Here is a 12819-nt window from a genome sequence, read left to right as displayed (position 1 = left end):
TCCAAACCAGAATAATTTTGAGACCAGTGTTTGGAAGCCATTTTGTGTTAGGAACACAGATGTCAGGAAGTCAATGTATTCCGTAGGGGACTAATGATAACTGGTAATACAAGCTTAATTAGCCACAGCTGAAATAGCATCTCTGGCCAGTATAATTTCAGCATGTTCTAACAGCATGCTTGCTGTCACACTTGAGTTTAATGACCTCATTAGAGCACACAGAAGCATCAGCCACTGCTCTGCCCAACAATTGCCATGAAAATGTCCTATCCCACTGTATTAATAGTGAGATTGTCTTTGCAACCTCAACATTTGTCTCTCCTCCCACTAGCACACGACTTCTGTGACTCATAATTATATTAACACATCAAATAACTGCTACAATCACAACCTAAGGGTGTGACAGGGAAAAACTGCTCACTTTATTTCATTTAAAGCAAATCATAATCAAACTGGTTTATTGATTTATTAATAGAACACAATTAACTGGCAATCAGTGAAATATACTTTCAGGTTCAGTATAGGCAATACACTGTTAAACAGAATGTCAATAAACAGCTAACAAATAAACCTTTCTTCACTAATCCCCCAAAGTTCTAATCATGCACACAAAGCTGTGCACCCACCCACCCACAGCTATACACAGAGTTTCCCTCTCCAGGTACCCCTGCAGGAGCTGTGGGTGCTTACCGTGCGCTTGGCTGCTCCTCGCCACCTGCTGATGCACACAGCAGGGAGGAGGCACCGCGCCCCAGCTGCCAGTCCCGACCTGTCCCAGCTGCCCGGTCACTGTCCGAGCGGGACAAAGGCTGCTGGCATGTCCCCACGGAGTTCGTGATGGCAGGGGCTGAACGTATAACAAATGGTGTCAAACCCACCTCCTCTGGTTTCGACCACTTGCTCCATACCCACTGTTTTCCCTCCTGTTACAATTTGTCCCATACATTTATTTCCAAATTGGCCCTTCCCTTATTTCAGAACTCACTTGATAACTCCCTAACAGTTCACCATCCCCTTTAACAGGATCAGCTGTGCCACAGGCACTCTCAGACAGGTTTGGATGCTCGAACTTGCATTCCTGTCTTAACAGCTGTTGCCCTTCAGGCCATTTTACCAAGAATGGACCATGGGAGCATCCTTGCAAATAGAAACACAGTATTAGGAATTCTTTAGGAATATTCCTTCAGCTTCTCCTAAGGTAAATTAGATAACAGCACGTGCTTAGACACTCCTGTCTAATATATATAGCATGTCCAATTCTAAATTTAATATAAACCTACTTCTGATTACTTGTGTTTAACTACCACCACATTCTCCTGCCTTGGTGCTCTATACTCAAAAAGTGAAGTGAAAATTACTTGAAAGGGTGTTCTTTGCAAAAAAAGATGTTCTCCTCCTATATAAAAGCAGCTGTCAGTAACCCTACTTTGAAATGAAGTTAGTCCTCCTACTCGCAGCCAAGTGAGGATTTACTGGAAGGCAATTCCCAGGTTATCACCATTTCCCAGCAGCTTGCTCTGCTCTCCTGTGATGCAGTGTGCTGCTCTCGTGGTCCTGCAGCTCCTTTCCAGGTCACATAGATGCCAGAGGGTTGGAGTGCACCAGGGGCCCCAGGTGGCCCTGAAGTGTGCACTGTCCCTTTCAGATCTCTTCTCTGATGCCTTAGCACAATAAAACAATAAAAGGATCAGGTCATATTGGATGCCTTGTGTCTCAAACAACTCTCTACAGATCGTGCTTGCAGTGCAGAGTCCTGCTCACTGGGCTATGGAAAACATGCCTTCTACCTACCAACACTACAGTTTAATTAGATACATGAAACCACCAAACCACCTCCTTTTTTTTTTTTGCAATGCTTTCAGAGGAGTTATCAAATTTGAAATCCCTCATTTCACTTTGTGCCCTAGCTTTGGAGCTTTACAGTGACCTTAAAACTCTGTTCTCACTTTGGGCTATTTCAGTCTGTTACTGTTTCTGAATCACTATCAAACCTTTCACGCCAGCAGAACAGTCTGCTACTGCACAGCCATTTAAAAAAACAGGCATCAAGTGGAAAGATAGAAGGACTCCAAGAATATTTTTTCCCCTGAAGTTTAAACCATTCCAAACATTGCAACATTGCACTCTGGAAGATATATCAGACAATAAAATAAAGAGATGTGCAAAATAGACAATAACAAGTAAATGGTATAAATAAAGACTTAAAGGTACATAAGAAGGTATACAAGAATAAAGGCATATAAGAATAGCAAGACTTGCTTAGAAATAAAAAAACCCCAAACAACAAAAACCAGCATGGAGCAGTCTGGAGATCGAAAAAAAAAAAAATCATAATTTTTTACAAAGTTTTATTGCATATCAGTAGTATTCCCCCAGTGGTTGTACTTTCCTAAAGGACAATTAAAGTTACCATCAACTCTCCCTGTTACTAGTCCAGCACATGACCCAGCTACCTAGCAAGGAGGTGACACAAGCATTTCTTTCTGCAGAAGCTTACTGGGCTACACTGTCATTTTTATGCTATGGTAATACTCAGATCCCACCCCCACACTGTACTGTAAAATTGAGAATAAAGCAAAAATGGGACTTATTCCCAAAAGCCAAGAATCCCATTTGTGTAGAAGCAAACAAAAAAGGACAAACCCAATAAGCTAACATTGCCCTAACTCCCTAGGAAGTCCTTTTTAAGAAAGGGATGTGAAAGAGAAGAGTGGGATTGCAGTGACAATTCCTTTGCAGGAAGGGAGAAGTAAGAAAATGATGATGCTTTCACATTATAATGTGTGTGAACAGAGGCTGTGAGGAAAAGATGCAAGACGAGTAATCATCTGAATAGGAAATGATGCAAAAGAATAGGGCAGAGTCTATGCAGTTGATGGAGCTGAAATGGAAATAAACAGTTTGGTGGTATGGTCACAAAAATGGAGAAGATAAAACAGGCTGCCCTCACCCAGCAGTAACTGACACAGAAAATAGGCCTAAGAGATTTTATTTTAGATTACATGAAGAAAATGTGCAAGAATGAGATACTGTGGAGGTAAGGATCTGAAAGTACGATCTCAAAGTGCTGTGGGCTCTACAAATGTTGCACTGCTCAGCAACATCCCTTTGCTTTCCATCAGCCTCAAGAAGCACAAATCTATCTACTGAGTGCAGATAAACCAAAGGCTATGGAACTTCCAGGTCATTGTGCCCTCCTCCAACTCAATGCCCCCTTTGGCATCCTGGCCAAGGTCCATTAATAAGGATTATCAGGGGGCAGTAGTTTTAAAAATTAAAAATTGCAGTCAATGAGTTTAAACCCATTCAGACATTCACTGATGTATTCTTTAGTCCTACACTCCACATCATTAAATAACAATCCTGTACCAACGCAGGTAAACAGGGAGTGTCCTCAAAACACACCTCTCACCAGTTTTTGCTCCTGATTTGATTTAACCTCTCAGATCCATTCACATTCCAGGATGCTGAGACTCAGCCTAGCACAGCCAGTTTTAGTCCAATAAGGCACCTATACTTCAGATTTGAGATTGCTTTTGCAGTTGATGGTCTGAAAGCCCCAGGAAAGAAAAAAAGATGGTAACAAATTTATTTTAAAAGTAAACAATGTTGTTTTTTAACTGAGAAGTATGCCTTTCTTAATGCTGAAATTCAGTTTTCTGATGTAAGGAGTATTTATCAGCAAGGATTCTTCAGACTTCCATCTAGGTACATTTTAACAAATATAGTCATGATGCTTTTTCCTACCAACTATTTTGGAAATGAAACTGCAGCCTAAGTAAATAAAAGATTAATGAAGTACAGTTTACTAATCTAAATCCCAAATAATTTTTGAACTCTGAATGCTGAGTTCCTAAATATTCTATTCAGCTCCCAAACGTGCAGAACTGTCAGTACTCTAGTTCCCTGTTCTAGCCTTAAACCCAAAGCCACACAAACATACTTGAGTGAGAAATTATCACCTGGCAGAAATGTGAGAGTTCCAAAGTTCCCAATAGCAACACAAACATCCACATACTTCTTAATTATGGGGAAGAAAAATAAAAAAAAAAATTAAAAGAGACTTGGGAAAAAACCTCAAAATGAGCTTGATTTATTTTTTTTTAGCCTACCAATTTTTCAGCCTGCCTAACCCTTTAGTAACACCAACAGACAAATCAAAAATAAACACACAAACTCTGCAGAGAAGGAATTTCCACTGACCATTTTCCACTTCTGCCCAGGCTACACCTTACAGTGCCTTGTGCATGAGTTACCTGAATGCCATCCAGACAATACCAGACTATTTTCCTTGAAAGGACAATAAATACAAGTTATTGATGTTACAGAACTCCTTAAAAGGTCTACCGTGCATTGACACCTCATCTTTCTTCACCCTTCTGTCAAAAAATTTGTATTTACTGGTGTTCTTTCTTCCCCAATACTCAGACTGTTATTTAGGAGAATAAAAACAATGGTTGAGATGATAAGCTTATCAGCTGGGGAGGACAAGTCTCTGAGCCAGGGTAGACATTTGAGCATCAATGGAGGGAACAGGGCAGAAATGTGTCTGGCAGGACAGGACTATTTCAGCACCTCAGTGCTGAGGACCAGCAACACACTCACAAGTTGAAAAGGAGCAGTTTATCATGGCAAAGATGCTTCTCCAACTCCAATAAAGTTTGGCTTTGTTTTACCTGAATAATTTTAGGTATCAATATCATCACTAAGGAATGCCCCAGTGGTTCTCAATAATCAAACTGATTAATTAAAGAGAACCTTGCAAGCATTTTGAGCAAAATATCAAAACCTAACCTGCTTATCTGATTTACTTTATTACAGAAGATTGCATAATTCAGATAGCAGGGTAGAACATCTTGAATTAAGAACACTATTAATAACCTATGTTTCCCTCCATATACACTGCTATTGTTCAAAAAGTCCTGAAGCCATTTGCATTGCTTCCATCTGTTTTACCTATATACCATCAAAAAATATGGTAACCTAAAAAGAAAAACCAAATTTTTTTTTTGTTCTTTCTGTACCTGAGTATGATCCAGGATTTAAATCCAGTCACTAGCAGTAAACTCAGATACACAGTTCTTAAATGCCCTCTCTTTCTCAGACTCCAGAGTCAACTACTGAGAGCTACCCAGCTATACCCACTTTGACAAAAAAGAATGGATCAATTGAAGTCTATTTTCAGTCCCTAAGTCAGGGTCACAGATGCACCTGACACTTCTCAGGGCCAGAACCATCCCAAAAGCACAAACCTACATTTGCTCCTGAGTGTGGCTCACAGTTTTTCTTTAACACAAACACCTAACAAGGAACACCTGGCTTGAGCATGGTGACCCAGTATAATGGCTCGTAAGCAGCACCTGTCTCCAAGCAGATGACTCTGTCTCCTCTGCTTGAAGACAAAAGTTGCCCAAGTGTTTTGAGTTACTAATCAAAATATTGGATTTAGCTGACCAAAACCCCCTTTCTGCCCAATTTTATACACTTAGAGCTTTTCAGAGGGATCAGGCATTGGACAGTCAGACATGTAAAAACACATTTTACATTGCAAAGAGTTTCTATTACTTGGGAGCACAGAATTAAGCATCTGTATAAATTATATGACTATAGCCTCAGTAATGAGTTTGTTTTCTATTAGCTCTGCTCAACTGCTCACCAGGTTGCTCATTTCCCAGTCAGCTATTACCTGTCTGAAGTGCATTTCCATGGTAGAAAAAGAGCAAAAGCTTCTCCTGCTACTTAGCTCCTCAAGTATGAAAACACATGTTAAATTAATCAACTCAGGTGGAAAAATTAATGAGGCTGCTGGAAGGTAGAGTAGAAACACCATTAATTTCCCTGCTAGTCTAGGATTCATAGACTTCAGAAAAGGACTGAAGTCAGCCTTAACTGCTTTGCTTTTACAACAAAACATTATAACATACAGGCTTCACCCCACCTCATGTTTTGGTAAAATGAAAGACAGGCAGAGAAAGGAAACAATGTTTTCTTACAAGAGAGAGCTCCTTTAACTGGACAAGCAACTGAGAAAGAATAAAGCGGGCAGCACACAACAAATATTCTGAAGAAAGATCCTAGACTTTTTAAAATTAGACTTTTAGAGAACTCTGACCTCAGAACACACCATAGTAAAAATGGCAAGAACATGGATGCAGAATAATTCACTATTTTATTTATTTCCTATATCAGCCAAAGCAAAGAACAAGTTACCTTTGAACTCTTGCCACATACATCTGTTTTGCTTCACCTAACAAGGCTTTCTGAGAAGCACATTGTAAATGCTGAGTGCAGCAAGCTGTGAAAAAGGGTAAGCATCATACTCCAGTGATCCCAGCGTTTTACAGGGCCGGGGACTCTACACTACAACTCTCCAAAGAAACAGCAATCACCGAAGCTGTGCTTAACAGCTCTGTGCTAAAGAAGCAAGGAAAGATGCAATGACTGTAACAACAGCACAGGAAATCGGAGTCCTGCATTGAGCTACCTGTTGGTTACCTGAGGAAATCTGTGCATCACAGAATGGAGCTCAGAGCTGGATTCTCATCAGGGCACATTGCTGTGTGACACATGCCAGGCTGCCATACTTGGGCTGATCCTGCGTGTCTAAAACACTTTTAGAGTGTCTCACACTTACAGGCATTACCTGCAAATCTCAACTATGGGAATAGTTCAACTTCTCTGTGGTTTTTCTTTTTTACAGGGCCCGCACCACCTGCTAGTCCAAGAGCAATCAAGCAGGTTCAGAAATTGACGGAACGCGGAACGGGCTGCACCTGGCATTGAGAGGAGCTCTGGTTGTGCCCAGGTGTGCCCAGTTACCGCGGGCTGCACCTGGCATTGAGAGGAGCTCTGGCTGTGCCCAGGTGTGCCCGGTTACCGCGGGCTGCACCTGGCATTGAGAGGAGCTCTGGCTGTGCCCAGGTGTGCCCCGTTACCGCGGGCTGCACCCGGCGTTCCAGAGGCGCTCTGGCTGTGCCCAGGTGTGCCCGGTTACCGCGGGCTGCACCCGGCGTTCCAGAGAAGCTCTGGCTGTGCCGGGTGTGCCCGGTTACCGCGGGCAGCAGCCGAGGCTGTGCCAGCCCCAGCCGTGCCCAGATGGCCGCACCGTCACCAACACAGCGATTTCTGCCTGAGGTAGGACACCCATTTCTCACGTTTCGGGGCCTACAGAGAAGCACCCCTGAGGCAGCCCCGGGGGGAGCGGAGCAGGCAGGGAGCAGCTCGGGGGGCGAGGCGGCTGCGGAGCCCGGCGCGGTGCCGCCGGCCCGGCCGTGGCACGGCCCTTTGTTGTGGGCCGCGGCGGCGCGCTCGCCGCCCGCTCGCTGTGAGGGTGGGCGTGGGCGGGGGGCGGTCGCGCCGCCGCCGAGGCCGCCGCCCGCCGCCACCTGCCTCCCCCCGGGGCGGGACTTGGCTCCCGGGGCCGAGAGGCTCCCGCTGAGCCGCCGGGGACCGCGGGGGCAGCCCCGCCGCGCCTTTGTGCGGGGCCAGCCCGCTCCGCGCCGCTGCCGCCGCGCCGCTCCTGCCCCCTACGCGCCCGGGCGGGTCCGGCCGCTCCTCGGGCGGCGCGGCGGGGCTTCCCCTCTCTCCCGGCCGGCCTCCTGCTCCCGCTCTGGGCAGCATGGTGGACCTGGACAGCGAGGTGCCGCCGCTGCCGCCGCGGTACCGCTTTCGGGACTTGCTGCTGGGCGACCAGGGCTGGCAGAGCGACGACAGGTGAGCGCGGGCGCGGTGTCCCCGGCGGGGTGGCGGCGCCGGGCAGCGGCCCCGGGCAGCGGCCCCGGGGGAAACTTCGCCGAGAAGGGGCTGCGAGGGCCGGCCGGGGCTGCGGTGCCGCAGCCGGGGCGAGCCGGGCCGGCGCCCCTGGGCCAGCGCGGGGCATCCCGCGGGTCCGGAGCGCTCCCGCCGGCGGCCGAGCCGTGCCCTGCCCCGCGGCACGGCAGGAGCAGCGCAGGTAAGGATCGTGTCCCTGTGAAAACGTCCCAAAGAAAACATGCTTTTGCCGTTTGTCCAAAGGCTAACTGCGGTATGCTTTCGTTGTCCTATACCCAGGCTTCTTCACATGCAGTTTCTTTCCATGCTCGGATCCTAGGCATGGGCGCAACTACCATGATTTTATTCCTTTATGAATTCTTTCAAGTCTGTCAGTGTCTTTAATCACACCCGATAGAAAAAGACTTGTTTGTTTCAAGTCAAATGTTTTCCTTAAAATCATAAACAAAGAGCCCTTTACATTGAAAGAAAGAAGCAAACCGTGTGCATGTGTGTTCAGTTTCAAGATGTTGAATGAAGAGCGTTCGTGAACAGCACCAGCATCATTCCACTCTGCTGGACCATACAACGTTGTGTCTCAACACACTATTACATGATCCCATTGCAAAATTATGTGTCATATCCACTTTCTACTAACACTCTCTTGTAGTCAAATGTCAGGAAAGCAAAATCGGCAACATATTTAATTCAATATATTTGAATTGTCAGAGTATGTCTTTAACTTGGCAGTCAGAAACTTTTGATTTTAATGCTGTTCTACATTGGTCAGATTTTCACTACTTTTCTAAGGAGATATGGATTCTTAGTGATTGATAATCACAAGATCATGCAAATATGTAACTAAATATTACCCTTGTTTAGGAGAATATGCTCTACACTGAAGCAGTTAAACAAATGCTGTTTATTCAGACAGTTATGAAATGGTTAATGACATCTTAATATAGTCACAAAAATGAATGTTGTTGGTTGGAAATGACAACATTGTAACTACCTAATGGAGACTTAAATAGTATGCTTATCAAAGCATGTTTTTACTGTGTAAAAAATTATAAGTGTATTGTAATGTAGTCATTACTTCTGATTCTTTGAGATTTTAGAAAATGTAATCTTAGCATCTTACACCTGCATCTTATTTCCTACTGGAATAGGAAAAAAACTCCACAACCTTTCTTATTTTAACAACTTCTTTTATTTGTTTTGGGTTTTGATGGCTAAAATTTACAAAATATGCTTAGTATACCTTTTTGGATCACTCTGGGGCTTTACACTTTTTCCACCTCTAGTTTAAACTTCTGTCAAGCATATCCCAGATGCCAATTGTTTGACTTGCACTTCATGAAGTTACCTTCCACAGAAGAAGCATCATTTGGTCTCAAATAGCAAATACTGTAACTGCACAACCCAGAGCATCCTTTTAGCTATTATCTATTTCAGGTCTATGTGCACTTAATAAAATCAAAGTAAATAATCCTTAAAACAATCTTGATAGCAGAATTATAGCACAAAAGTCTCCCAGACCATGGTTACCATTTAAAAACTCCAGCAAAGAACTGGTGAAAAATTAATGGTCAATTTTAATTATTTCATTAATATTCCAACAAACATTACAAGAGAGATCTCTGGCACAATCTGAAATACAGAAATGTAAATAGCTTTCTAGATCTTTATGCACTGTCTGTGCTGAGGCTGGGCACTGCTGCTCAGTGGTAGGAAGGTGTGCAGGGAATTCCCCACAATGCAAGCAAGATTGTGTTTTACACGAGGCTGTGACAGCAGCGTGCTCTCCTCCAGCTCTGCAAGTTACCATAGCAGTGTTTTTGGATACCAGCTGTAACTGAAGGAGAGCCATTCTTACAAAGATCTTGTGTATTATCTGTTGTTTGTCTGTCCAGATTCTTACTTTCCTGAACTGGAGGCTATCATGTAATATTGAAGTATTCATTCCTTCCTATGTTGCTAGAATATTACTATCCATTATAGAAAAAGCATGCATGCTCTGCATAGAAATAGTGCCAAGTGGAATATTTAGAATATTAGACATACTTCCAGGAAATATTGAATGAGAAAGAATGCAGACCTATGGGGACCCTGAGATCAGCTTCTTATTAGTTTGCAAGATTGGTGTGACACAAAAATATATTATGTTTGTCTGCTTTATTGTCTTTTCTTTGCACTCTTAGGTAAATGGTTCTTGGTTGGTTTTGGTGAAGCACATCCTTTGTATTCTGTTCTAAGCAGTGTGCAGTATAGTCGGGTTTGTAACCTTCAGTTGAATGGATGTTAACTATGAATGGAATATCTGAACGCTGAAACACAGTTAAAGTCACCTTAATAGCTACTATAGGCTGCACATGATCAAGATAGTTCATTTTAGTTATTGGACTTTGGCCGAGATGCTGCAAAAATTTTCTGTCTGTTTCCAGTTCACTGCAACTTTTTAATTCCACTTGCTCTCAACTCTGGCAGGGTGATGTTTGCTAAGGGTTTTCCATCTGTGTCATCTGTGAACTTCTGGTCTCTTACCAGCCAAACTCTGTCTTGTCTTAGTTCCATTCTCTTTTTGATCTTCCCAGCTTGTTTATCCTTGGGGGATCTCTTTTCTTATTCCCTTTTGCCCTTTCTGGAATAATGCTTGCTTTTTGCTGATAGGGTCCATCTCCTGGTTTTCAGATGCTTGTTGGTTTTTTTAGAGTGGAGAGGAGATGGAATTATTCCCACCCAGGATTTTGTGTCACCAAATCAGTTTTAATAGCATAGTTTGCCATTATATGTCATATGGTAGTATTTAATATGACTGAAATTATGTGACCTCTCCTCTTTTTGTTCAAAGATATATTTCTGACATAATCATAGTTCAATTTTGAAACCTTAATGGTTATGTTTCTTTATGTTTCATCACCTATTTCTTTTAAATGTTTCTGTTAATTGATAAAATGCACATGTGCTAAAATGCTTAGCTGATTATAAAAGAACTCTCATTCAGGAATTTTGTTCTTAGATCTCTACCTGTTTGGAAACAGCTATTTTTTTTTTTTTGGGGGACTTCTATAGTAGAGCTTCACTCAGACTTTTTTTTAGCTATCTAGTTCATGATCCATTCCTTCCCTGATACCATTCCTGAATGATACCATTCCTGTATTTCTTCAATACAGTAGCATCCATCTCACTGCTTTTGCATTTCTGTTCCCTCCCCCCAGAAATTCTGCTTTCCTAGCTTAGATTCATAGCCAGCCTTGCAGTTGGCTTCAGTAACAGATGGGTTCTGGGCTGTCATCTTCCACAAACCGCCAAATTGGATTGTATATTATTTTTCATAAAAAAAGTTGTTCAAAAAAGATGTTGCACATTCAGAAGAACATGCTGAATCTTTGACGAATGATTTTGTTCAGTAAGAAAGCTACTTCGAATGATTTATTGGCATTCTTGAATTTGCTGAATGGTTTGGGTTTTTTTCCAAAAAAAGGACGTCAAAATCAGTTTTGGTTTTTGCAAAGCTAGATTTTCAAAGGAACCTGGTTCCCTTTGGAAACTGGAGATGATGTTTGATGCTACACTCCACTCATTTTATATGGAGAACACTTCTACAAGGCAGCTAGAGCATGTGTGTGTGTCAAGTGGGTGAATTCTGTGGCAACTAGGGTAATGGCTCAGGTTTCCTCTGGCCACGGAAATATCCCAGGCACTGGGCTAAAGGTAAAGAGAAGATTGGATCCTTGACTTTTTCACTTGTTCTGTAAATATTGCTAATATCCCTTTGTGAATCTTACATTTTGCTTTCATTATTGAAAGTATCTGAAGATGAAACAGAGTGTTTTGATTTGCTGGATATTCTGAGATGTTTATTGACCTTCATGATGAAATTTACCTTTCAGTTTGGCTGCTGGGAAATGAGCAGAAATAGAGGGGGAACTAAGTGATTAGCACAATTATTCACCTGTTAATTCAGCCAGATTTCACTAAATTGTGATTGTAATAATAAACTATGCAATGAAATGTTTCATAACCCTACTGATCATCAGTCCTTATTCTTACCAGCTGTGTGGAAAAGCTACACAAATAAAATTAGAAAACATCCTACCTGGTGAAGAGGTGACATGTTCGAAGTTGGTCAATTGCTGCAGAGGGGAGGATACAAGAGAATGTTTATTTTTAGGCTCCAATGTAAGTTTGGGAAGGCTACAATGAAGAGGTTTTTGTGTACATAAATAGTTACCACGTGCTTCAAAACAGCCAAACCACAGCATGCTAGAGGTGTAAAGAAAGAATTCCAAGTTAAAAATTAAAAGCATTTACATTCTCTCCATATCACTGCCTTTTTATTAAGGCCTTTTGTATCTTGCAGAGCACAGTTTACCTCACATTTCTTAAATCATTTATGCCCAGACATTTAATCCTTTCTTTAGAAGCTCTTGAAGATATAAAAACTGCATTTGGTTTAGTGAATTCTAGCAAGACGGGAATGTTTCTCACCACTGAAGCATGACTGCTTATTCTGATGAACTGTTCAAATTCTCCTCTGCCTGCTCTGACAAAAATGTCTTGAACTCTGCAGGAATGGTTTGGCAGCTGGAGTGTCCAAGGAAACAATATGAACAGATAACTTGTGGGTAGTTCAACCCCCACCTTCAAAGCATCCCATTTCATAACTTTTCTATATGCTGCTGCAAGATATTTTTACAGTTTCAGTCATGGAACAAAAATTTACATTTTCCAATTCTGTAAATTTTTTTTCTATTCTGTACAGATATAACAAGAACATTAACTGGTACTGGAAATTCATTTCAAATCCTGCTTCTGTATTGAGATTAAAATTTGAGTCATTTTGCTACAGTATATACTTTAATTTTAAAACTATAGAGCTAAATTTTACCTTTGTGAAAGAACTGTTCTTACACTGAGTACTTATAGGATTAAATTAAAATCAGCCCTCCATTCTGGTGTGCTTTCTGCATAAATGCACATTACCACCTAGCTGGAAAGGAAGGAGATTCACATAATACAGAACACCTCCACACATCCCTTGGACAATTGTATCCTGCTGGCTCTCAT

At 42.3% G+C, this 12819-nt stretch overlaps 1 protein-coding gene across 4 annotated transcripts in view; it reads left to right on the top strand.

Moving 5' to 3' along the window:
- The first annotated feature begins 7379 nt into the window (after window positions 1-7379).
- KCNT2 (potassium sodium-activated channel subfamily T member 2) overlaps window positions 7380-12819 on the top strand; it is a 115503-nt gene continuing 110063 nt past the window's right edge. Inside the window, exon 1 of one of the 4 annotated variants that reach the window (XM_071436009.1) lies at window positions 7380-7713. In XM_071436009.1, the coding sequence (XP_071292110.1) occupies window positions 7619-7713 (95 nt within the window). In that variant the 5' untranslated portion in view covers window positions 7380-7618. The remainder of the gene's footprint in view (window positions 7714-12819) is intronic. The other 3 variants (XM_071436007.1, XM_071436011.1, XM_071436008.1) reach the window with 3 other exon arrangements.

The sequence above is a fragment of the Agelaius tricolor genome, unplaced genomic scaffold (assembly GCF_023055355.1).
Source record: "Agelaius tricolor isolate 1412-34295 unplaced genomic scaffold, bAgeTri1.0.p SCAF_11, whole genome shotgun sequence".
Taxonomy (NCBI): domain Eukaryota; kingdom Metazoa; phylum Chordata; class Aves; order Passeriformes; family Icteridae; genus Agelaius; species Agelaius tricolor.
Note: the sequence above shows the minus strand (reverse complement) of the source record. Positions and strands in the feature narration are given on the sequence as shown.